The sequence below is a fragment of the Enoplosus armatus genome, unplaced genomic scaffold (assembly GCF_043641665.1).
Source record: "Enoplosus armatus isolate fEnoArm2 unplaced genomic scaffold, fEnoArm2.hap1 Scaffold_49, whole genome shotgun sequence".
Lineage (NCBI taxonomy): Eukaryota > Metazoa > Chordata > Actinopteri > Centrarchiformes > Enoplosidae > Enoplosus > Enoplosus armatus.
The window spans coordinates 12,530-40,529 of record NW_027261241.1 but is presented as its reverse complement, the minus strand read 5'-3'; the positions used below and the strand labels follow the sequence as shown (position 1 = coordinate 40,529).

Genomic DNA, 28,000 nt, shown 5'->3' with positions numbered 1-28,000 from the left:
AATTTAGCTACAGCACTATCAGATAGATATCTGGTGTAGACTTTTTTGCCTAATGGCGTGTAGTCCAGTAATAGGAATTCAAAAGTTATTAAATAATGGTCCGATAACAAAGGATTCTGTGGAAAGACAGTTGGATGTTCAATTTCAAGTCCATATGTCAGAACCAGGTCGAGGGTGTGATTAAAACAGTGAGTGGGTTTCTGTACCCTCTGACAGAAGCCAATCGAATCCAATAAAGAGGTAAATGCAGTACCAAGGCTATCCTTATCAACATCCACATGAATATTAAAATCCCCTACGATAATGACTTTGTCTGTTTTAAGGACTAAACCTGATAAAAACTCTGAGAATTCAGATAAGAATTCAGAGTATGGGCCTGGAGCGCGATAGACTATAACGAATAATACTGGCTTCAGTGTTTTCCAGGTTGGGAGTGAGAGACTCATAACGAGGCTTTCAAATGAGTTATAATCTAGTTTAGGTCTAGAGTTCATCAACAGGCTTGAGTCAAAGATGGCTGCAACTCCACCTCCTCGGCCGGTGCCTCGAGGGATGTGAGTATTAGTATGACTGGGCGGAGTGGATTCATTCAGGCTGACATACTCTTCATGACACAGCCAGGTTTCTGTCAGACACAGTAGATCAATATGATTCTCTGATATTAGCTCGTTTACTAATACAGCTTTAGATGACAGAGATCTGATATTTAACAGTCCGCACTTAATTTTCCTATTGTTTTGGCCTATAGCAGTAGTGGTCTTAATTTTTATTAAGTTTTTATTAATGACTCCTCTCCTGTTTAACTTTGGTTGAATTAATTTAAGTGGTCGGGGGGCAGACACAGTCATTATGGGGTGTTGGGTGGGTAAGAGGTGCAAAAAACGGAGGATAGGTTGCTTAGCACTGCAAGTTACGTTTCCCTTAACTTACCCGAAAAGAAATAGGTCAGTGCAATCGTAAACAATATGATAAGGTTATTAAAAGTATATCAACTTCTTTTATTTTGATGGCTAAAAACACACTACCTCATATGGTTGCCTCCCCTAATCCCCCTTCACTGATGATTGATGGACATGATTGAAGAGTCTGTCAAACAAAGTTGTCCGTAGTCTCTTTACAAACGTTTTATATCCTATGCAATTCAGCAGGAACTCAGCTTCTCATACCTTTTGTCAACTTACCTTAAAGAAATTACACATTAACTTCAAAAGCAAAAGAGTATTTAATGATATATATCCTTCAGGAGAACTCCTTAGACAAAGGTTCAACTTTGATCACAATAACTGTATATTCTGTGAAAAAGAAACAGAAACTACGCATCACTTATTTTTCTTCTGTCTTTATAGCAATACTTTCTTTTGTGAGATGTATGATTGGTTAGAATCAAAAATCGTTTCTCTGTCCCATTTGACCAGAAATTATATTACGTTTGGAATTATAATGGAGGATGAAAAAAATGAATTTCTGTTGAATACCTTAATTATTTTAGGTAAATACTTTATCCATAAATGTAAATGTATCAAGACACAACCCTTATTGGTGTTTTTTATGAAAAGACTAGCACTGTACTACAAATATCTGGAGTGTATGAAAAAAAAAACAGCAAGAAAAAAACAACTGAACATTATCGATGCCTTCAAGTTATTAGAAGAGACCCCTTGTTGTTGTTGTTTTCTTTATTTTATTTTTTGTCCTTTGTTAGGTAATAGTTCTGTTTACATTGTGTGCTCCGTTTTCTAAATCATCAATAGTAGTATTGATGATGTATGTGTACTTGCCATACTTATACTTTTCAATTAAAAAAAAAGGTATATCAGAAATAGGTGACTACAGCATTCTCAGTTGACGCGAGATTACAGACGATTTAACAGTCGGAGCATCGCGAGATTTGACCAGCTGTTTAGTCTGTGTTTTTTTTTTTTTTTTTCTTTTTTTTTTTTTTTTTTAGACTGGTGCTAGTCGGTCAACACGTGGGGAGGAGAGACTGACTTTCCACAGGGAGACGTTTGAGAAATCTCACATTACCAGTATTACTCTCATCGTGGCGGTACCGAGGAACCGAAAGTACTGTAAGTAAACTAAAAACTCTGGAGAGGAAAGAGTGCATTTAGCAACTAAGGGGAAAGACCATGCAAGGCGACAGTCATCTGTGCCATGATCACACAGCGTGATTTTATTCAAATCCGCTCACAGTGGACACGCACAGTGTATAAAAAACAATGCACTGACATTTCCACGCATCTCTGCAAACTGTCTACAGTTTACTGTGTCACCGACTGAGTGCCGTAATCTCATGTCATTGAACTACTAGCCTTCTCATATTTCTCTAACTTAACAGTCAGCACACTCTAGCTAGCTTCTTTCCCTGTTGTGTAATTTAGATTACCCTAATTCCTTCTCTCTTGTGGTCTCTGTGCACTAACTAACAACAGGGTCGTGTGTCTTGAATACTTGAAAATTATTTAGGTTGTCAGCATTAAGAATGCAGTTGGCTATCATTTTCGCCAGACTGGCTAGCAGGCTAACGTGAAGGTCTGAGGCCCATGCAGGACAGAAGCACTCTTTGGCTTAAAATGTCCTTTAACCCTGCGTCAGTCTGGCACAAGCTCTCATTGGTGCATTTGGTTGCGTTTAAAGCTTTGTAATGCATTACCTTTTAAGTTGTGGCCTAAAGCGATGGTCAGTCGGTGTAATGAAATTCTCAAGTGGCCTAAAACACGAGGCTTTAATGATTGTTACCAACCCACGGTCATGGTCTTTGGTCCAACGATAATGCAGTGGAGGGAATGTGCGAGTAGCTGTCTTGACATTTTAATTTGCGTTTATGTTCATAGACGTTTTAGCATTATAACCTATGCACTTAATACTTTGTATCCTGCACTGCGGCCTCCTAACCAGCCATGCTTTATTCGAAGTGGTGTAACGTTAGCTCTAGGTCACAACCACCTCTGCTACCGGATTTCATACAGTACATTCAATGTTACGCTAAACTCCCTTTATATATCTCTCAGCTAACACATCTTACTGGCAAAGCGTTGTACATTTTAGTACTGGACATAAGCTCTTCTGTGGATGTTAAGTGTTGTCTGATACATTCGGCATTCAAACGAGGCACCTAGCGTCACATTACGTTAAAATATCTATAAATTGTTGTAATTTCTTGATATCTTACCGCCCACCAGTTTTGGCTTTACTTGGTTTTACACAATTTTGCAGCAGTGATGGTTTATTGAGGCATGCAAAAATAAAGAGACTCGTGTGAATTGGGAGGAAAAAGTCATGACTCCTTCTGATGAGCATAACGTAGCCTTCCCTAAATGACCTCCCTGCAAGGGAAATTAAACATGATTCTAAGTGCTGTTTCACGTTGTGGTCTTTGTACTTGCTAGCTAGCTAATTCCATTAGCCGGCCTGTGTTGTGATGGGTTGATCGTAAACGACGTTTTTTGTAGCTGATATTGAGCTACACACGGCACGAGAAAACGCCAGTGGGATTATGTATTATGAGCCACGCATAGTCCCGTTGAAGTTATTTTTAGCACGTAGCTGGAATTAGCAGTATGACCCTCGTGTACAGTAGACAACCCGGTAAGCCAAGATGCAACCTCTCATCGTGTCATAGAATTGTAAACGGCAACTATAAGATTTTGGTTGGGCTTTGGTTCTCTGTCAGCTACATTGACGAATTAGCCTTTTGTTGTAGCTAACATTAACGCTAGTTAAGTTAAAACTTGACTGCAGCAGTGAAACCCCTGTACGTTCCGTCCCATCTTTTGGCCAGACCGCATGCAAAATCAGACAGCGTAACGTTACTGATGCGTTATCGCCAGACACAGACTCCATAAAGTCTCAAGTGAAATGTTACGACAATTGTGCTGGAACGAGGGCCACTCTATAATTCGGCCTGCAATTCCTATATTTGTGTTAATGGTTATAAAGTGTCACCTTTTTAAGAATTGGGTTTCCGGCGAACAGTGTGAACTAGGGCTGCACGATTATGGCCAAAATAATAAACACGATTATTTTGATCAATATTGAGATCATGATTATTTAACACGTTTATTAATTGATTTTAGGGACAAAATATTTTTTATTGCACTTTCACATTCAAATAAACAGAACACTGCTTTCACTTCAGAATCAGAATCAGAAACTGTTTATTGCCAAGTAACATACATTACAAGGAATTTGCCGTGGTCTGAAGGTGCTATTGTTTTGATAACAAATAAGTAGAATATAAAAGCTAAAATAAAAATTAAAATAAGATAAGATAAATAACAACAGTGCAGTGACCAGAATAAAGTAAAGTGTCCAGTAGGGGGTGGGTGCGTTAATGTAACGCAGGGGGGACAGGGGTGATGTACGTTAATATAACGTATAAGTAGTGTTTGTGTTTGGGGGGGGGGGTCAATGTAAGTTCGTCAGGTTGACTGCAGAGGGGAAGAAACTGTATTTGTGGCGGGAGGTTTTGGTCCTGATGGACCGCAGCCTCCTGCCAGAGGGGAGGGGGTCGAACAGATGGTGTCCGGGGTGTGAGGGGTCGGCAGCGATCTTCCCTGCTCTCCTCAGGGTCCTGGAGGAGTACAGGTCCTGAAGAGATGGGAGGTTGCAGCCGATCACCCTCTCTGCAGAGCGGATGATACGCTGCAGTCTGCGTCTGTCCTTGGTGGAGGCAGCAGCGTACCACACGGTGATGGAGGAGGTGAGGATGGACTGTATGATGGCAGTGTAGAAGTGAACCAGCATTGTTTGTGGCAGGTTAAACTTCCTCAGCTGCCTCAGGAAGTACATCCTCTGTTGGGCTTTCTTGATGAGGGAGCTGATGTTCAGCTCCCACTGGAGGTCCTGGCTGATGATGGAGTCCAGGAAACGGAAGGACTCCACAGTGTCCACTGGAGAGTCACACAGGGTGATGGGGGCGGGTGGGGCTGCGCACTTCCATGTTATGCTACATTCCTGCTAATGTACAAATCTTTGCAACAAAGTAAGACTGGACCTTATTCAAAGTGCATCTCCTGGAAGCAAAATATGAATAAAAAAATACCAAAACTTCTTACAGTGACGTGCTGTACAGCGTCGCTGTTATGGGTGTCTGAGTTGACGCTGGATGAGGATTGGATGATCGAGTTTCACCAAAATCGGTGAATAAAGTTGTGTGTTTTTGTACAGTAATCAGTGAGGCCCAGTCCCCAGAAAGACTCAGCTCCAGCAGCATCTATCGTTTTTCCAACCTACTTCTTGTCTCATTTGTGGTCTGATAAACAGTTAGTTCATCAAATTCAGTGCCCCATATCTCTATTTTCCAAGCGAAGTTACTATTGCTGTCATGCAGTCAAAAGTCAAAAATAAAGATATAGAGCTGGAAATGAGCATAATACCTCCTTTTTAATATTTGATTAATTGTGCAGCCCTAGTGTGAGCTAATTATAAAAAAGTTGGGTTTCACAGGTCTTACAGTCTTCTGGGTTGTTTAGATGTCATATTAACTAAACTAACTACTAACCATATTTAACAGTGATTCTCCTTATTGGTGATAACCTTAAATCACACACCCTTTTGTGCGATGAGGCACATACATATGCTGAAGTATGGGGAAATTGCAAAATGTATAACATTTAGTACGTACACAAAGGACTGTAGAAATCAAGCAAGTGACAGTATACTAAGACTGCTTAGGTTACCTGTGCTCACACATTATAGGGTTTGTAACATGTATATACAGCCTGTCCAATCCCTTGTCTGAACTCCAGGGTAACAGTCTGAATCTTGACTTTAAGGCCTAGAAAACCAACAATGAACACCAGTCTGACTTGTATGGTTGACTCCTTGTAACTTCTCTTTTAACCTTGTCCAAGGTGAATGTTATGTGGGCCACCATTTCATAGACGCATGTATACAGGCTCATTATTACCTTTCTGTATTAGGTTTGGTACCCAGATTAGAAAGATTTAAATTGTTGATTTGATGATTAAAGGTGTTGCTTACCATGGTGTTAAGAGGCTGTTGTTTGCAGCTCTTCATCTCACCAGGCCATGGCTGATTCAGCTTAGGCCATTCTTGTCATATTATCCTTTGCAAAACTGAACTGTCGACTTATCAGTGAGGTGTTACAGTGAACATTCTGCACATACGACTCACCCTTTATCACATAGATATGATTATATTCTTGGAGCTCAGGGACAATCCGTGGACATTTGTAGGCCACGTCCCTTTTTTGGCTTTGTTTTTAAATGCCCTGCAACCAAATTTATATCCTCTGTAAAGCCTGTCAAATTTGTAATATTGTTGTTATTATTGTGTTTTGCACTTGTTGAATAATGAAAGGCAGAGCAGCAATTTGAGTGAAGACAATTTACATTTGATTCCAGAAATCTACTTAATTCTTAGATTTGTGATAAAAGATTTGTGATAAATTAGCCTACCTATTTCAATTGGGTTGTGCTGTAAATAGCCCAGGTCAATTGTTTAAATGAAACAAGGAAAAGCATGTATCTTTAATGCGTAATCAAGTATTGATCAAATATGAACCTCATTTAGGAGGGGCAGCAGTTAAACTGTTAATGAAATATTAAAGTGCATGTCGTATGGGATTTCAGTTGTCATAAAATTTGATATCATAAATGTAGCTTGCCCTTTTATAGCTTATATATCTATATTGCTAATGCGTTTCCTTAGCGATCAACATTTGGCCATGTAGCAACAGGCAGTGAGTTTTCAAAATTCTTCCTGTTGGTGCGTTCAAGAATGCTCCGACATCTAACAGCAACCTTTTGTAATAAAACAAATTATCCTTGTCACTGTGTCCATGCTTGTTTGATTTTTGGAGCTTTTTGTGAGCTGACATTCCAGTGTTTTAGAGAATTTACTTGTGCTGGTGGTGGTGGATGGTGTGGCGTGTGACGGCGCGGCTTTGTGATGGGTGGGGTCGGTAATAAACTACCCATAGTCCAACCATTACCCATAGTAACGTTAACATTAACACATTAAATACGACAAGGCATTCTTTTTAGGCATCCAATAGTAGGTGTGTAATGGTACACAAAATTCACAGTTCAGTGTGTACCTTGGTTTTGGGGTCACGGTTTGTTTGTTTGTCTGTACAGCGTGGGAAAAAAATGCCACGTCATTTATTTTGAAAAATGTAACGTTAAACATTCAACAGTGGCTTATTGGCCATAATTCTTACTTTAACAGTTAATGCACTCAAATAGTGGCATATTAATTAAAATAGTAATAAAACAAATGTCAGTAATGCTCCATCCAAGACTCTGACCTGTTAATTCCTGAACAACTGTACCTTGTGCTGGTTTATACATGCAGGCACAACGGACTGACTAACATGCACATGTGAAGGCACAATGTAGCGGGACTCAAGCACTTAATCCCTATGACAGTGTACGGTCACATATCTGCAGTGATTAACACTCCTGTAGCATTAGTTATTACTTTGACATGGTCTGAATCTGCGGTGAGAGGCTTCCTGAACGCTGTGGGGAGAAGGAGTCGCCTTCCAGTCTGGTTTGTCGGTATACAGTTTGACACAAACCATTGTCCATTTTAGCTGTAACTAACTGGGAAAAGGTTGCTACAGCTAATAGACATCAACTGGTGCGCTGCCAAAACATCCCGGGTAAAACTCACGCTGTAGTGTTCCGCGGGACTTAAGTCCGCTGGTCTGTGTGCATTATTAAATGACAATTGCGTGTCTTGATCGGGGGAAAAGAAAATGTTATTCGGACTTCATCTACCTGGGCGGGCCACCCAAGTAGAGTCTATGTATGGGAAACACTGCTTCAGTACTTGGAAGTCTGAGCAGCCTTCAATGTACAACTAAGAAGAACTGATGAATACAGTAGCTTTGACCAAAAATAACAGTGACTAAATGTTAACTGTAATTGGTCACCTATCTCAAGCTGGGATACACAACACAATATTTTACCATTATCCAATAACTGACGATTTCTCAATGCTTCTTTCAGCCAACGTTATTTGTCGTTTCAATGCAATGCTCAGTGTTTCCCATAGTATTTTGTGAAACGGGTGGGTGAACTTTGAACCCTCTAGAGGGGTCCGGGGGCTTGCTCCCCCGTAGGAACATTTTGAAGTTTAAATGCATCAATCTGGTGCTCCTTCAGAGTAAAATTAAGAGGCTAATTCTATGAAGAACTTTGTGCTCTAATAAAGAATTTAATCATAAACATATTGCTCATATAGCACTGAAAAGTTCACTCCCACTTGCTCCCATTCTTTGTAAACAAAACATCATCACCACAGCAACATATCGTCATGCATGTTTTGTTTTGCCGTCCTGCCATTCCATTGGACTGTTTGTTTTTCTTCTGCCGTCCAGAAGGTGTTGTCCGTCTGCCTGAATCCATGTGAATGCAACATTAGGCAGTGACTTAATTTAGGATCTTAGTGGCCCGAGGGTAGAAGCTCTTCTGAGTGAGAGCCTGAGAGCCTCTGAATGCTGGCCTGGTGTATCCAATACCTTCTTCCTGGTTGCAGCAGGGAGAAAAGGCCGTTATCTGGTTGGTTGGGATTCTTAATGATTCTCCTAGCCTTATTCCTACAGTGCCTCGTGTAAATATCCTTTAGGCAGGGTAGTGCACCGCCTACTCTTGGCAGGGCTTTTAACGCAGGGTTGTGTGCGAGTGACACTATGTGACCCATTTGTGTGACGTTATGTTGTGAACTTTAACCAAATGTAATAGCAACTTAAGTCAACACATGTTGGTTCCTTATCTCTGAAAAGAGGAGGGGCCATGTAGAAGAAGTGTTCTAGCAGACACATCGGAACTCTGGGGGATTTGGCATTTTAACTTAGATTTTCATTCATTACAAGCTATGATCAATTCATCGTTTATATAAATGCATATTTACATTTCCTGTTTCATTAGCTAAATAAAGAGACCACACATCCCATCTTAACTCATCTGTATTAGTAGATATGTGTAACAAGTTCTTAGTTCAAGTAGTTAGTTCAACTTCTATTTTACCAGCATCAAAATCAGCATGTTTACCCAAAGCTTTACATCCTTCCTATGGAGGGAATTAAACATCACATATCAATTAGTGTACATTACATTTTACAATGCAAAGTCACTTTCTTTGTTCTTCTGCGTCTGTCCTGGAATGTGGGTTAGTATTTGCAGTTTTCAAACTGGTCCTGTCGTAAATTGGCCAATTGTCACTTAACTTCATTAGCATCCAGTCTTGAGGTCTGTTTTATGACCTAGATGTAACCTAAGGACGGGGTGTTTGGGGAAAGTTCCTCTTTGGGTCAGATCCGGTTTTCATGACCCGGAGAGGCCAGGTGGACAACATTTTTTGTATACTGTGTAGCTGTATTATGTAGAGAAATAATCTAGATCCAATATGATATTGGCAAATATTAAAAATTAAAGGTTTTGGAATGAGATGGGAGACAAAGAAACAGTCAGAACATCCCTACTGTCAAGTATCCTATTGTTTTTAGGAGCCCATCAAAGACTTTCTCAGTCTTGTGCGTGGCATAACCCCCTTTTGTAAAAAGTTCATGACCTCAGTAATTACAGAGTTTGCAAGTTGTCATGTGAATGTACAAATGGAATGCGTTTATTATATTTTCAAGAGGATTTCAGAAGATTTGATTTATCTACTGGTATCATACCTGCTTAGTCTTTCTTGGGGTCACATGGTTACAAGTGGACTTGAGTGAAAGACAAAATTAAAGGGTAAAATGAAGCTTAATCCTTAAATCAACTTGCAATCAACAGGCAGCTCCAGATACATTTTCCCAGATTTGCTATAAATGAATATAAAATGTCTCTCTACTAATCTGTGTGTCTTTGTAACTTTCAGGTGTAGCTGTTAGTGTCTTGAGGAAATGCCGCTGAGGTTTCGCTCTGTTGTGCCCTACACTCTGCCCGGAGTCCTTGCATTGATCGGCTGGTGGTGGTACATCTCACGGAAGAAAGAGCGGCTCATCAGCCATGACAGCCAAGAGGGGTCTATAACTGCTATGGGCCTTAGAACATCTCCAGCAGAGGGTAGCAACGGTTTGGTTGAGAAAGGCACTGTTTCCCCCACGAATGACACAGAAAGACCTCCAAAGCTCAGTAACCAGAGAACAGAACCTGACATTATTTCCCTTGTCCTTGTCAAGGACACTGAAGCAGCACCTTCACAGCAACGAGAAGAAGTCCAGAAACAATCAGTCTTGACTCTATCCCCTGGCAAAAAAGACTGCCTGCAAGTGTCATCGAAAGACCACCCTGGGCAGGTGAAAGAGCTGGAGAAACACCTTGTCAAAGATCTGGCCTCTGCTCCAGAAGCCACAGTAGAAGAGATCATCTTGCCCTGCCAGTCTACCAAAATCACCAGCTCTCCCACAACTGTACACTTTTCTGATGCAGAGAGACCTGAGCCAGAGGGGGAAGTTGCAAAGCACAGCAGCACTGTTGATACACAAGATGAGATGGTTGTTTGTGCAGTCACCCCAATCAAAGTGCAGAGAGTGATGCCATCAGAGGTCGAAGCTCTAGAGACACCCCCTTCAGCGCAGGATTTCCACCAACACATTCTAACCAGCACACCTACCTCCCTGGCCCCGGCTTCCACAGCGCTGACCACGATCCAGTATTCCATCACCACATCAGTGACTCCAGAAGACATCCAGGTACACAGTGACAGTAGAGAGGAGCAGGATCTGGAGCTCCTGGCAGCTGGACTCATAACTGAGGTCATCTCGGCAGCCACCCAGGAGGTCCTTGGTATCACCAGCTGCCAGGTCACCGACAACAGCGAGCCCAGCTGCAGTAGCAGCACACCACTGGGTAGTGGCAGACTATGCTCCCAACAGGAGCCAATAACACCAACACAGCAGCAGCATCATCTACTGATAAGCCCCTCTCAGATAGGCTGTGAGTCTAGGAAGGCAACGGAGAAAGAAGAGCAAGGGATGCCTAATGGATGCTCCTTGGCTCCAGTATGGGAGCCTGTTGAGGTCAGTCACAGGGTTCATCAGACAAACAATGCACAGAGAGGCCATTGGCCAACACCATCGCACCAAGCAACACAAAGTACCCATTTGATAAACATGAAACTGAAAGGTGATGAAGCAGTCGCACTGACTGAGGACTCAGCTTGCAGTACATGCCACTCTGAGGATGGCATTGGCAGCGAGGACCTCCAGAACAGCATGTTTGATAACCAAATGGATGTGATCCAGGTTACAGACTTGTCCGCAAGAGAAGACATACAGCCTCAGTCACTGGTTGAGACTGCCACAGAGGCAACGGTTTTGGCTGTAACTGAAGAAAACTCGGTGGATGCTGTTTGTGAGATAAAGAGGCTCAATGGAATGGGCCTGAGGAATGGAGCTCATGGGACATGTGAGGTGGAGACGGACCAGTCCGGAGGTGAGACATAAATCTGTAGGGATGGGTACCGAAACGTGGTATTAAATGGGGCCCAGGACTGAATTATGAAAGACTGTGGTATTGAAAGGCTCAGACATTATCGGTTCTGCTGTCAGTATTGGAGAAATTAAGAAAATATATATTCTATTTCTTTTTGGGCTACATAACGTTATCTTGCACCTTTTTATCTCAACAACTCCCGTTTCTAATTTGCTATAAGATTTAGACATTTGTCTCTCTCTCTCTCTCCCTTGGGGCTGGTCATATTTGCGAGGGGCGAGACACACACACACACACACACACACACACACACACACACACACACATATAGAGAAAACCCTCTTAGCGACAATGTCTGAGAACTAAACGTGAACAAAAAGTGCAGTTACATGAGTCAATGCTGACAATGCTTGTTGTAACAAGTACTGGAAGTCTGTTGCACATAAGGGCAGAAACATGAGCAATCTTTGGAAACGTCTAGTGAAAGTTCATCACATACAGGCGGAGAAATGCACAGTTTTCAACCGTCTAGCTCATAGTCCATCCTTCATTGCCCCATCCACCTCAGGTATGTTATGTATGCTAGCAGCCTAAAGCCCACATGGAGTTAACTAAATTATGCAAACATGGGTTAATGATTAAAAGTAACCCACCTTCCTCTCACCGAGAAGAGCGAATATCACACATCAAGTCTGAGTCCTTAACTGACGGTTCAAGTCAGGACTCGAGAAGCATCCTTACTGGCCTCATAAACCCATTGCTGACCTATATCATGTATCTATATGTATATATACACATACATTTCTACTGTTGCACAGTATATATTGTCATATCTCCCAACCCTACTTGGACTCAATTGGACTGATTAGAATTTGGTGGTCAAAGGTCAAGGTCACTGTAACCTCACAAAACACGTTTTTGGCCATAACTCAAGAATTGTTGACCATATTTCACAGTTGGTCCGCAACTGAAAAGGTAACACTTTGACTTAAAGGTCACTGTGACCTCAAAATGACCTTGACAAACAAGTTTTTGGTCATAACTTAATTAATGCAGTAATTATGACAACATTTCACACAGATGTTTTATGGGATGCAACGATGAAGTGATATTTTTTTTTTTAATTCTTTTATATATATATATATATATATATATATATATATGAGCGCCATCATCAAGTTACCTCAGGGAACTGCCCTGCGAGAAGTACTCTAGACTTTCTTACGGTCTAGACCTGCTCTATAAGCAGACCAGAAGACGCCCACGAGAAGAAGAATCTTGTTTACCTTTTACCGGCATGCTAGTTGCTCGTGATCTCTTGATGTGGACAGACGATCACTCGCATGGGCCAGCATACTAGCAGCCCGGACACAGGTTAAAGTTCCTCTTTTTCTTCTCTTTTGTTGTTTAGAGGCAGTTGGTAAACTATGAATTAGGTTCAGAAAAGTTCACAACATAACATCACACAAATGAGCCATGTAGTGTCACTCCCACACCGCCGCACAACCTTGCATTAATCGACGCAACCGTTGGATTTGGTCTGAATGCAGCCTTATGGTGTCACTAACGATCCCACACCCCTCTCAGTTGATACCACGTTCCCCAAGCCAGATAGAGCCAAAAGTCTGAAACTGAAAAAAATTGGATCAGAAAGTGGGGGGGGGGGATCAGAAAGTGGAAAAAAGATCTAAACCCTAATAAATAATGTTTTTCAATCAATATAGATGGGAATGAGAAAAATAACAAATGATATATCCAAAATAATTACAGAATTGAATCAAAATTGTTTAAACTGAAAACTTTTACTACACCTATTTATTTTGAATACATTGTTGTATTTTTCAAAGTTCAAGTTCAAAACTTTTAGGTTTTCACTTAAAAATGTTTTTGTTCAAGTCACACCATTGGCCTGCATTTAACTCCATAGAAGCAGAAAAGGGGACTTTTCTTACCTGCTAATTCTCACATTTTTGACACTACACACACAAATTTCACAGTACATTCAGCAGGCGAATAGGCGATAGGAATTACGGTCTTGAAGTTATAAGTAGGGGTTTTAGAGGTTTACCTCAGCTTAATCTCTATGAAATAAACTGAGTCACACAGCATGGTAAATTAACCTTCAATTGCAGCTAGGGACGCACAGCTGAAAGAAATGGGCTAATTAGTGCAGTTTGTCTCTCTCACACACATACACAGGCTGATTCAACAGCATTCACACTATTGTTGTTCTTACTCTTTATTATTTTGACTCATTATTCTGTACATTTTTAGTTTGTTTCATTATTTTTTTTCAGTCCTTTCCTGAGTTTATAATGGTGATGTGTCTATTCTACTTCTTAGTGTGCCACATGACCTGATGTCACCCACTAATCCTCTTTATACTGTAATGGTTAAAGAACGTTTCCTGACTTCACCCAATCACTATACAAAAATGAAGCCAAAATATCCCGGATACAGCCTCTGCCGTCTTGCACCGGTGACGTCAAGTCAGTCTGCGCAGTAGAGATTGGCGAGTGGTCCCACGGTATTGAGGCCCCGCCCATACATCTGCCCGACCTAATTGCTAGCACATGACAGTCAATCATGGCATTTCACCCCCTTTGTATAGCATCAAATAACTAATTAAAACTAAAGTTTTCAGAAAAATTAACACTTGATATATAATATGTATATAATCGTCATAATATCCACCTAAAATGACAGGAACCATCTTTGGGGAAAGTGTATGACTTGCGTACTTGTGTACATTTATGACCTATACTGCAGCCAGCCACCAGGGGGCGATCGAGGTGTTTTGGCTTCACTTTTGGAGAGCTGTCATGTCGTCCATCTTTATATATAGTCTATGGTGATTACGGCCTTTGAGTAATAAGCCACAATTTGAGAGGTGCGCCTCACCTGACCTGTTTAAGCTGTTGTCTGCCTGTGGACAGAGTGCGTGTGTGTCTCGCCTCACTGCCCCTCACCTCTCCTCTCCCCCAGGAGGCTGCAATAACTATAGCAACCAGTGACTCGAGGCAGAAATGCACAAAAAAATGATTTTCTGCTAATTTGACCAAGTTGCATGTGATGTCAAATACAGTGTAGGTGCTGTTCTTTTGAGTATCTCTCAACTAAAATGATGATTTCTGTTAAATAATACACCAGGCACCCTGGGCTGCATATCAACAAATTGCTCAGGATAACCACTGAAACAAACGTGTTACTGTAAATACTGCTGTTAAAAGTGACGATGATTTTTTGCGTGTTTGTGTGTCCAGGCTCTGACGTGAACAGTATGGACTCAGGGGACAGTGGCTGCACTATGGGTGCTGGGGAAATCCTGAGCAACCACGCTGCCTCCTCAAACTCTGAGCTCATCATCTGGGAAATTGAGGTGCCAAAGGTGAGTCAGGACAACTGATACAAGAAGTAAAACCATACCTTATCAGTGTGACAATATGATGAAGCATTTACTTCAACATGGCATGAATCTGAAGGAATGCACTGTGTTCGATGTGTTGCAGTCGCCCCAGAATACAGCTAACGTTAACATGAGCAACGTTTCATGCTCTACAAAATACAGACATTCACCTTTTTATATAGAAGGTAAACGAATCATGTCTACAAATTATTCTAATATATATTTTCTTAGATGTAGAACCCCCTCTAGTACAGAAACTCCTTTCACTGTAGCCATGAAGGGGAATATTGGTGTAGCTAAGGGTTATGAGGGGCACCTATACTAGGAATATTATAAAATAACAACATGAAGGCTCTGTTGTCTCACCCTTCACAATAAAAGCCCCAAACATATACACTGTATAACGGCCCACTACAAGGGACCCAGATTCCTGAGAGCACCTCATAGCTTACATGAGTAAGGAGTGGATGAATATCACCAAGCAGTGACAAGATTTGTGGTGAAGGGGTTACATCCCTTTGCTATGGTTTAACATAGAAAAATTCAATGAAGTCACAAGACTTGGGACTTTAATGGGTTAGGGTTAGGGATGTATAGATGTATCTTGAAGATGTAAATGTATCTTGAACTTGCTCTAACTTCCACAATTTTCACTCTTCATACATAAATTCAGGTTCAAAAGTTGGGGAAATTCACAGACATGTAACTAGACTTACAGACTTGCATTTCAAGATTAAAGTCGAAAGAATAAATCAATACAAGTGTTGGCGTGAACATAATAGAATAGGTTGCTTTGAGTAATTTTACTTATAGGTTGATTCGGTCACATGCACAATTTAGCATTTCCTGACGGCCTACAGATATTTTGACTTGTGAACATAATCATAATTTCGACTTTATTCTCAATGTAAAATAAAAAAATTATCTTATGCCTATACTCTTCCGTAGATTCATTCTACAGCTTCGTTCCAAACCTATATTTCAATGGATTGAACTCCAATCAGAAACTCTTTTTTTTCCCCTCTTGCTTATCAAAACATTTCATCTTGAGCAATATTATGCTGTTAATGTATAATGGGCACACACATTAACTCATGGTTCGCTACTGCCGAGTCAAGAGATGAACAGGAAACTTTCACCATATCAGGTGGAAAAACCAGACTATCTTATATATGTAATGGCTTGAATTGTTCGGTTTGAAGAGCACATCAAACTGTGAGTATTAGCTTCCACTCAACTGACAAGGTATGAAAGTAGCTACATGATTAGCTAGCTAACGTAGCAAATTATTATGATAAGCATGAGTGACATTGTCACAGGAGAGTAAAATATGGGGACGTTTATATACACAGTATTGCATCTCACCAACTAGGAAACAACGTAACGTAAAGTCACTCAACAGACTTAAAACACCACTGCAATGGGAAGGGAAGAGATGCTTTGATGCTTAATGTTACTGACTGTACTGACAAATTAGTGCTGGCTAGCTACCTCGCTAGCATAGCAAACAGATGTGATAAGCATGAGTGACATGACTGTTGTCAGGGACAGGATTGAATTGGTTATATTGAAAGGGGAATATAATGGGGTCAATTGTGAAATACATTGCTGGAAAATTAATAAACAAGTTGGCAACTGAACTTAACGTGAAGACACCACTTGCCTAGTGCTGGACTGAGTAGTTTAAGTTTGCTGTTTTATGCTCCAAAAATGCATATGTTACTTTTTATTAGTTTGTAATGCGTCTATTCAGAACACAGTGGCTATGTTGGTAATTGTCATTTTTGTGCTGGTTTATAGTTTTAACCATTGGTGAGGCAATATTTGTGAGCTGTTTTTTAGTAGGAACCAGTGGGATTTCAGGCACCTGACTAACTAGTAAGCAAGCAAACAGAAAAGGCTGAGTCCTTACCACTGCGGCCTGAGTTGGATTCAGGCCCGGGCCCTTTGCTGCATGTCATCCCCTCTCTCTCACCTTTCTGGTCTCTCTCATCTGTCACTATCAATTAAAGGCAAAATGCACACAAAAAGCAAAAAAACATCTATACTAGCAAGCTAACCTCTAGTTGGGTTGTATTGATAGCTGCAGCTGCCATGAGGTCAGAGGCTAGCAGTTCAGGGTCTGGCTCTGCTGTGCATTTTCCTGTCCCACCATGGTGTATCATTCTGACAGTCAATATGCATGTGTATGTGTATTTATCAATGTTGTCTCTTCGGCCCGTCTTCCTCTACCAGCATCTTGTAGGACGGTTAATAGGGAAGCAGGGGAGATACGTGAGTTTCCTGAAGCAGAACTCTGGCTCAAAGATCTACATCTCCACCCTGCCTTATACACAGGAGTTCCAGATCTGTCACATAGAGGGTAAGTCTGGGCATTTCAGAGAAACTCCTCTTTTTAGATCTATGTTGTTTTGGACCCCCTAAAACTTTGACTTGTGTTTGATTTTTTTTCTAGGTATGCAGCAGCAGGTTGACAAAGCCCTGTCCTTGATTGGGAAGAAGTTTAAAGATCTGGACTTGACCAACCTATATGCACCTCCGCCACCCCCACTCACATTGCCATCACTTCCCATGACTTCCTGGGTAAGAATGGGCTCTCTGGCTGCTCTCCGCAATTATTTATTTTGAGAGTTGCTTTTTAGCTGCTACAATATAATACAAGACTAGCAAGGCTGATAATACCTTAAATTCCTGCATTTTCACACTTTCCAGTATATGTCAACCCAAAGGCGAGGGCCAGGCTTCATGACTAAGATTATAGCTTCATTTTTGATTCATGGTTGTTATGGATTTTTTACAATTTGGTGCTAGTTGGAGTTTATTTAGTGGGATGTGGAATAGCTTGAGGGCGGCAGGTGGCGCAGTGGTTAGCACTGTCGCATCCCCGTCATGACCCCCGTCATGTCGAAGTGTCCTTGAGCAAGACACTGAATCCTAAGTTGCTCCCGATGGAGACCAGCACCTTGCATGGCAGCTCGGTGTGTGTGTGAATGGGTGAATGAGACTTAGCTGTAAAGCGCTTTGGGAACCGTGAAGGTTGAAAAGCGCTATATAAGTGAGATCATTTACCATTTAAATAACTTCCTCAACTTTCATATTAGTCCTGGTTATGTGGTAGTATCACAGCAATTTAGGAGACTGGAAGGCCTTAAGCGCATTCAGTCGTATGGATTCAGTTCCAGGTTGGTAAAATACCAGAATTCATTAAGCTTCGAGGCCAAAAAATCCATTGTCAGATCTTTCATTCTGTTTTGCCTCTTTCTGACACCTCAGGCATCTGCAGAGAACTAAACAACAAAACTAAAACAAAAAACCAAAGTCACCGAAACAACTGCGAAATGCAACATTTGCAGATGAGTATGCTGATGAGGGTTGGGTATCAAGCACCGGTTCTGAGTTGGAACAGATTCCAAATTTTCAAGAACCGTGGATTCAATAAGATTCATGAAGGAGAAGATAAGTATGGAGAAAGTGGATGATTTTTGGTGAAGGGGTTACGTCCTTTTGCTATGGTTGAGTCTCCTCCGTTTAGGTATGCTAAATGCGTTATTGATATTTGGTTATTCACGGCAATATCCATCAATTTTAGGCTTCCTTGATATTTTTCTGTGTCATAGCATATCAGAAACAGCTGAAAAATATAGGAATCAGAATAAGAATCTATAAGAACTGGATTCAATTCGCAGAATCAGAATCGATATAATTGAAATGATACCCAACCCTAGTGCTCACCGCATAAAATACAAACCAAGAAATCCAGTTAGAAGGCTCATCAGACACACTGCACATTTATTTTCATTTTAGAAAGGACTATACAAGACTGCAAAGTGAATACAGCAGCACTTATTTTCATCTACATTCAGCTAAGGCTGAATGATATGCAAAAAAAAAATCATATTGCTATGAGAATATACAATGATTTTTTGCTGCGGTCTGTACCAAAGAAGCCTGTTTCCTTACGTCTGGAGAATATGATTTGTAGGCTTGAGCATCTCTGTATCACCACAATACTTCATTTTAATGGTATATTGTGACAAATTTTACCTTTCTCAAAAAATTGCAGCTCGTAGAATTTGGATATTGCACATGGCCATGTTGCGATTTTGATTAATAATTGAGGATGCTGTTTTTTTGTGGATGAAGTGTGGTTTTAGCTATAGGGAAGGCAAACTAGACCATGGAAGCCATTTAGTGGAAGAGTAACAGTTCCTTATGTGTCATTTATCTTCTCAGCTTCTGCTCCCCAGTGGAGTGACAGTTGAAGTGATAGTGGTGAACATTGTGTCAGCCGGTCACGTCTTTGTCCAGCAGCACACCCATCCCACCTATCACGCTCTGCGAAGCCTTGACCAACAGATGTTCCTCTGCTACTCCCAGCCGGGCACCCCTACCTTGCCCTCACCTGCTGAAGGTAACCTCAGTCACACCGTGGGGCTAAAGTCAATGCATACTGATAAATGTTTCTACAATTTTAGTCATTCTTTGTCTTTTTAACCTTTTTGATTCCATTGGCAGCATAGGCAACTGCATCTTCAACATCCTCAAAAATCCACCAGTTGCATTGATGGGCATATGAATCTTTGGTTGGGGAGGGGAATTTACAAAAATATATCAATGGGTTTAGATTTTTTTTTCAGCAGTTGTGAAAATTAGAAAAAAAGTTAAATTGCTCCACTGTTGTATTTGCGGAACTTATATTCGAGTGTCTCCTGATGGTCTAAATATTGTCCCAGAGGCTATACCACCCTGAAAAAAAAACTGACATAACCCCCCTCCCCCCTTTTGTTTCCTTTGCAATTGAAATCTCACCAACACCATAGTTTACCAAAAGTTGAATCATATCCATTTTTATTTGTTGATGTTGGCACCAGAGATTGGTAAGAATCAATAATTATGTGTTAAGTGTACCACCTTTTCAAAATATATATAAATACATTGTTTAGATCATTCGTATATTTGTGTTTTTCACAAATAACAAGCCAATTTCCTAAAGACCAACTTAACGTCTATACAAGTTAGGTTTGATTTATAAAACAAAGATGACATGTTTTTGTCATTGGATCCGACACCAGGTAAGCATACCTGATGTTAAAGGGCTTTACTGTATACCCTATTAGACAGGGATCAATGACACTCTCCTCAGGCTGACAAAAGCAATACGAAATACTCAAAGGGAACAATGAAAGAAACATTAGGAAGGATCAAAATAAAGGGAACCATATTCTAGGCCTGGAAGGCAAGAGCCTCAAAGGTTGGAAAGAACGTGACAATATCGGCTGGTGTATCCTCAGCACAACAGTCTCCAGGATGACACCATCATGAGACGGAATGAAAGATCGCAATATTGCCATTCCCAGTTTAGCTCATTGTTATGGCACTCATAACCATAACAACTGCCAAGAAGAAGCACAGGCAGCACCTACATCAATTGTAGGGTATTCTGTTCGGTGAAGGTATTCAGCCAGCAGTGGAATCTGCACAATCCCTGCAAGTACTGGACACTGGTGTTGTTTTGGAAAGTTTAAGAGGGTCACACACGCACAGACCTCATGAACAGTTCGTGTCCACCAGGGCCTGATTTCTGTATTAGTGCTGTCTGAGTCAGTGTGGGAGAATTGAGATGGAGATGCATCTGAAATATCTAAGGAAGACAAAAAGTACAAGTGATTGGAGAGAGTCTGTGGGGTTGAGAGAGGCTGAGCTGGCAGGTCACAGGTGGATTTTTGGTTTTATTCACTTAAAATATGCAACAAAAGTTCTGGGTAAGCTAAACAGAATTAAACTCGGGTCAGTTTGGTCTGTTCAGTTTGTTAAATTATCATAATCTAACAAACTAACCACAAAGAGGAATATAATTGCTGATCAGACCATTTTAGCCACAAAAGGGGTAACAGACACAATATTCAGTGTAAATATTTTAACAATTTACTAAAGCAAAAGTATCATACATTACAAAGTATAGAAATGTACAAAATCTCTAAATTAGAAATCCTAATACCTGTATGATGCGGTGAGCACTTGGTACAGTCTGGCCATTCCCAGTATTTAACAGTTTTATTTTATGGGGGTGCATCTTTTGCTCAGACCTGACAAGATGTCCCCCCAGCAGTCGCAACCAGCAATGGTAACTCAAAAGAAATAGAAATTAGACTTAAATCAAACTTAACTAAAGAAAGAAGTTAGAACAAAATTTGCACACAAAATAAATGTACTTTTTCAAAAATATTAAATAAACTATGAATATGACATATGAAACAAAAGCTGTGTGTTATCATATATGCATTTGCTGATGTATGTACAATGTGATGTGCATAAGGTCGAAAGGTCAAAGTGTATTAAATGCAGACAAAATGAACAATAGAGAAAACTAAGATGCATGTGAGTGTAGGAGAGTAACAGACATTTAAATCAATTGCGCAGGTGCCATCATCACAGGGGTATTTTTGTTTTTTCTTGCACATGAATTGCTGTTAAATATGAAGTTCTACTTTTTATAATTTCAAAAATATTTATACTTGTATTAAAGTCAGCAGTATTTTTCCGAGATGATCGAACTGCTACTTGCAGCTTTAATATCTGTCTCTTGTCTGTCTCCAGTTGGTGTTATCTGTGCAGCACCAGCAGTGGAAGGAGCCTGGTGGAGAGCTCAGGTCATCACCTTCTATAAAGAAACAAACGAAGTGGAAATTCGATATGTTGATTATGGAGGCTATGACAGAGTTAAAATCGACTCACTACGTCAAATAAGGTGGGTGTCAGAAGTCTCACTGTATCAAAACAGTGTCATCGAAAGGAACAATGCCATATTTGAATACATTTGGGTTTTTTTTTTGTTATTGTGTAAAATAAATCACTATCACAAATATTGTAATATTGCTCACTTATAACATTAACATATTGTTATTATTATTATTGTTGTTGTAATTTCCAGCTCTATATTTTTATTCTGGGACACCACTAGAGTAGCTTTGCATGATTCAGTTTAAAAAAAGTCCTGATTTCTCTTACATTGGCCATTCATGCAGCCACTCAGTTTTAGCCCCTGTCTCTTTAAGCCCCCCCCCCCAAAAAAAAAGCCTACCATCTTCTCACTGGCTGACTTTCCAGAAGCCTACATAGGGGCAGGGAGAAGCCTCTGAGCCCTGAGCACAGCCCACACCGCCTCATCCTCTTGCCGGTGTGCTCGACGTCATATGGCAGCCACAGTAACTTAGCTTTTAAAATGGCGATATGGGACACTGAATTTGATTAACTTAGTTTATCAGACCACAAATGAGTTAAGAAGAGCAGAGTGTTTCTGGGGGTCGGGCTTCGCCAAGTACTGTACAAAAACACATGACACATAGCACATGAAAAAATAATTTTAAAGAGGGCGTTGTTGGTTTCTACAAAATTGCTCCTCTTGGTTTCCTCCTGAATTTTGTATCCGACCCATTATAGTGCTGGCAGCCTTTCAGAAACTGAGAGCTGGACCCATTAAAAACTGAAAAGCATGATCTTTTTGCCTGGTGTTCCCTAGCTATGTGCTTCTCACTGCTCCCATCCTCACAGTACAGCCCCAATATGTTCCCATTCTGCATTGTCTTCCTTTTCCCTCTGGCAGCTGGCTGTGGAGCTATGCTTGACGTGCCCTCTCCCTCACACTCTGTGCCTCAAGCTCTTGCTCTGCTGTGAAATCTATATTACTGTATGATCTGTCCAAAAAGCAGTGAGAGGGAAAGAGAGCAACACTGTGCTTTGTCAGACTTGAAATTTTAGTATATTATAGTTTATTTCCACAAAATGAATATGGAGCAGTGACATACGTACACAGTTTTACAGTTTACTAACACACTTTCACACTGAATTACTGAAAAAGTATGAGCTTAAGTATAACTTTCATTTTGGAATTTCGTAAGTCAATGCGAATTTCTATATACCAAATGCTTTTTTTGGTTTGAGGCTATATACTGTACCATTATGATACTCAATCCATATTATACAGTAACAGTGGATATTCATTGTTCCCAGGGGATTAATCTATTTTCGTCAGTGACACCCTGACCTTTCTTCTACTTCCATCAGGTTAAAAGTTTAAGTTAAAAATCCAACCCTTACCTGGACATCATCTTACCAGCTAAAACTGTTGAAAAATCAAGTAAGCTTTGTTTGTCGAGAGAAGTAGCTAGTGGTTGTGATAAGCTGTGACAAGCTGGTAAAGGCAGACCGAATAGGAGTGTACTGTATGAGGTATATTTACTTCTATTTTCTTTAACAGATTGCTCTTTTTATTTTCCAGGTCTGATTTTGTTACGCTTCCGTTTCAAGGTGCTGAAGTATTGCTTGACAACATCGCACCACTTCCAGGTACAAATTTTTTTGTGTTAACATAACTTTAAAACTTGCAGCTTAGCATCCAAGACCAATTTGACAACGGCAGAACTAGTTTGTCAGTCTGTTGACCACTTCTGCGTCCCACTCAGAGTGGACGAAGTGGTTCACAAGCTGATGTGAACCATCTCTCATTCACATGCAAAAAAGCAGGGAAATCACTCACTCATCACACTTACTAATACTTAGCACTGTATGTTGACATGCTCTTTCAGCAGCGAGGAGCTGTTGAAGGTTAAAAACTCCTATCAGGTTAACTGATAACTACTGACTCTGATTATTTCTCTCAATCTCTCTCTGACATTCCTATCAACCTGCTTCTCTGCTTCTCTCCTCTAGCGGCAGCATAGACTGTATAGGGCGCAACTGTGCGTCGTCACCACGTTTTGCACCGCACGTAATTTAACATAATGATGTCATCACAAGCATACAACGTGATGATGCTGAAGACAAAAGCCTTAGCTTTCCACTGCAGAAAGAATGAATGCTCTAGCTATTATGGCTTTTCAGTTATAATGAGACCCTATGGGGAGCTTGCTGGTACACCTGTCATTTGGAAGCTAATTTAGCCAAAAGTCCGTTTGATTCCAAATCTACATGGCTGTGAGCAAAACATTTTTTCCAACGCTTGATGATAAAATTTTGTATGTAGAGTGAAAATTGTGGGACTGGGAGCAACTGGAAGAAGACAGAATAATAAGCACAATACGTATGAGTAATTGTGCTTTGCACGTCAGGCACACCAACGATATTTGATGTTTATTTTTCCTTCAGAATTGGTCTTAAAAATCAAGTCCAAATTTTGCTCTCTGAAAGCTGCAGATATTGTGTGGCTGGAACGATTATTTAAAATGTCTTGTCATCAGGAGAGGATCGTTTTTCACCGGAGGCAACATCAGCATTGGAAGAGATGACCAGAGGAGTGGCGTTGCTTGCACAGGTAAGAGCTTTCCCACTAAACAGAGGGCGTTTTCACATTAGGTATGATTGATTCCTACCATGCCCGAGTACAATTGCCCTCCCTCTCCACTTCCCCGCCGGACAGCTTTCACATTGTTCCGTACCAAAGTACACTTGATCCACACTCTCTAGCAGTTGGTGGCGGTAATCCTCCATAACGAACCATACCCGAGTACACAAGAACCGTACTCGAGACCACCTCTTAGAGTGGACCCGGACACAAATCAGCAAACCGGGTATGGTACACAGTGTTCACACTAATCAAACGAACTGGACTTTGGGGTCAAGTGTACTCTGATGCGGGCCCAGGTCCCTGATGTGAAAGCCCCCAGAGTGTTCAGTGTAAAGTCAACTATAACTAACTGGCCATTTGTCTCTCTTTTTCTGTAAAGGTCTCAAACTACGATAACAACACAGGCCTCCCACTGGTCCACCTGTGGAACATGGTAGGAGATGAGGTACGGTGCTTGGATACACCTAGTTTGCAAAATTACCTTCATAATACAATGCTCCGTACCACTTATAATTTTCCATTTGGTGTTAAGCTGCTGTCAATTAATTAAATTAACACTTCAATTAAACACTTCCTGCACTGATATTTCATATGAAAAACCTCAAAGGACAATTTCTACATTTCCTGGTAGGCTTTCAATGTGAAACATCTGGAAATGTTGAATTTATTTTTTTTTTGACACTTGGATTTTATTAGATCTTTTTTTATGTCTAACAATAACACAGAACAACAACATAGCCAGGCACGGCGTCCAGATAAACATTCTATATTTAGAATAATGGACAGGGGGTCTTTATACAACTCCACATCATTGGTATATAGTCATCCATGATTGGCAGAGCATATAGTTAAAGATAGGTAAAAGAAATTTTAAGTGTGAGTGAGGATGAGTGGGGCAAACCACCAGCCACATTCCTTATTCTGCAACCCAATAATATGCTGCATGATTCCCCAAATATTTTCCCAAACAAGTTGTTCAGGCAGATCCAAAAAATGTGGTGGTTTGCCTCATTATCCCCACACTCTCTCCAACATCAATACTTTATATGTTTTCAGTGTATTAGTAATTTTATTAGTATTTAAGATTCTTCCAACAGAATTCAGGACAATTCGCAGAACAAAATGTAGAAAAAAATGTTTCACACGTTTTTCCATTGTTGACTGGATATTTTATCATTTAATTATTTTTCCTATCTCTCCTTGATATAGTTTGCAGTAGTTCCTCTACTTGGTAAAGTTTTGAAATGACTGATTTGGAACCTCCAGTGTATGCCTGTACAGTTAATTTGTTTATTCCAATAGGTTCTGTATTTCCTAGATTTTTCCTGAATATCTGAAAAGGTCATGCTGTTCCAAATTGTATTTTTCTTAGTGTCTGAAAGCTGTGCTCTTATCCATTAGTTTACAGTAGGCAGTGATAACTCCATTCGTCCATACAATTTGGTTTAAATTCTGTATCATATGCAACCCATTTTCTTTTTAACTGGGTCCACAAGTTTAATTGCTTCATAACATCAAACCAGGTGTAAGGAAAACGAGATCAATGGACTCAAGTGTCAAGTCTTGAAAAGTAATTTATGATCCCAATCATTGCTTACATTGTCGAGCCAAAGAATTAGACTTCACAACTTTGCTAACACAGCCAAACATCAAGCAAGTGCAACAACACAAGACGTAGCGAGCCAGAGCCACCAAGAAGGCCAGCTCGGAGTCTGTCTTGCAGCCTTTTATTTCGCGAAGCTCTCTCAAACGACTAAAAGCCAGTCTTTCAAAGTTAGGCTGCCAAAAAAAAAGTAGTAATAAAACTGCGAGGCTGTGTGGTACGACAATATAGAAAGTCAAATAGAAATAGTCAAGGCTCAAAGACTTGCTTAGAAAAATGTCCCGAGTTTAGGAGAAGGAAAAAGAAACTTAAAGACATCCAAAAAGACTAAGATAACTAAAATGATGTTACTTGAACTCAAGGTGAGGACCAGCCTAAGGGACGGAGGTTGGTGAGGCTCTTTTCACCAACTGGCCAAAACAGGAGGAGTTTGGGATGGAAGAAAGCATTTCGTGCTGAAAACTCTATTCCTTTGTCTGAAACTTTTAAATCATATTTCCTGACTCTAGTGAATTTAATTTAAGCTGTGGGCACAAAATTTCCATACCCTCAAACACCACTATGGCCATAACATAGTGTTTACAAAATCATTACGGGAACACATGGTTTAACAGCAATCATATTTCAGAACATCATTCAAACAGTTATGTAGTATTCCTAACTACTTACTATCGCAACATAATTTCCAATACCGCTAATAGTTGCACAGACACAACACTTAATTTGACCGCACAATACAGTATAATAAGCTACAGTTTTACACACATAATTGCATCCTTAGTGAATTGAGAACCATTATCTATGGTTGGTAGATGGCAATGTGGCAGAGAGAGAGAGATGTCGGTCTCTCCTCTTAGACTTAATCTCCAGCTAAAATAATCAAGAGTCATTTTGTTGGGTTCACATCTGGCTGTTACTTTGTTATCTTTGTAGGACGTGTATTTCGCAGGGGTGGAAAGTGTGTCCCAGACCAATATAATTCTGTATATATAAGAATATCTGCCAATATATGGGTATCGGTATTATTTTTATTCCCTGATATCGTTATTGGCCCCCCAAAAAACGTATTGGTCAGGCTCTAATTAGCATTGAGCTTCCTTCTGTGCCTTCCTTAAATGCCGTCCATGCGTGTTACAGCGCAATCTTCCTTCTAGGTCCATTATGCTTTATTCTCTCAGACAACAGACTCATTGTAACTTTTGATTTATCTCAGTCTTGAAATTATTGAATTCCTGCTTAATGTCATTCCTGAAGTCCATTATTTGCTGCTCAAGTTCAGTATTCAAGTCTTGCACGTCCCTGCTTAGGCTTTGGATAGCTTTAACAGTGGTCAAGTCCCCCTCCTCGCCACCAGATTCCTCTCCGCACTGATTTTGTTTTTATTCGCTTTTTTGTTCCCCCTCATTGTAGTTTTTAGATTTCCCCTAAACTTTCTTGCCTCCAACCTCATTCATTCTAGGACATTTAAGTTTATTCACAAAAGAAGTGTTTCTACACTAATAGTGTTTTTCGTGTTTCCTCGAGCTTTATTGATCTAGCAACAATAATCTGAATGTTTCTCTTCTTCCAGGTGATTTCAGTGAACCGTACGCTGGCAGAGAGGGGCCTGGGTGTTTGGGTGGATGGATTCTGAACTCCTAACATGCTCTGACCCCACCGCCCCCACCTCTGGATCTAAGAAGATTGTTTTTCCTTTCTTTATTTTTTGTTCCCACCCCTTGGAAAAGAAATTAAAAAAATTTTGCAGGCATAATCTTCAAGAACACAGCACTGCTTCAAAATAAGACAACCTTCCCCTTTTGTTCTTGTTCACAAAAAGAACTTAACGGAAGAGGTACTTGTACATTTTTAGAAAAAAAAATCTATATTGTAACTAAATAAAGGTTCAACCAATATTTTTTTCCTCCCCCATTTTACCTTAATTTTTAATCTTGGCCTTTGCTCACTGACTGTGATCATCATGCTGTGTGGAAGGACAAACGCCTCCATCAGTCTATGTTGACATTTGTTGTAAACAGTTTTGAGTTTCATTGACACCTCAGCTATAGTTGTCTGTAGGTCAATACAGTTGATTTAGCAGATTTTGGGCTTTTTTTTGTCTGGATAGAATGTAGTGGGCAAAAGGGCTAAAGAGACTGAAAGGTGATTGCATGGCAAAGAGCAGAAGAGGTCAGAGGGTGATCCCTGGTGGAGCACCAAGCACCCAGCTGGTCTGCCTGGCCCTGTGGCTTCAAGATACATGGACT

General features: G+C 40.4%; 1 protein-coding gene across 1 annotated transcript; it reads left to right on the top strand.

The window, feature by feature from the left end:
* Positions 1-1,959: 1,959 nt before the first annotated feature.
* On the top strand, positions 1,960-27,649 carry LOC139307247 (A-kinase anchor protein 1, mitochondrial-like). The gene is made up of 11 exons (XM_070931086.1): positions 1,960-2,069; positions 9,844-11,402; positions 14,666-14,790; positions 17,044-17,170; positions 17,264-17,391; positions 19,042-19,219; positions 21,406-21,556; positions 23,087-23,154; positions 24,045-24,118; positions 24,531-24,596; positions 27,325-27,649. The coding sequence occupies exons 2-11, from the start codon at positions 9,869-9,871 to the stop codon at positions 27,385-27,387; spliced, it is 2,514 nt and encodes an 837-aa protein (XP_070787187.1). The 5' UTR covers positions 1,960-2,069; positions 9,844-9,868; the 3' UTR covers positions 27,388-27,649.
* The last annotated feature ends 351 nt before the right edge of the window (positions 27,650-28,000 follow it).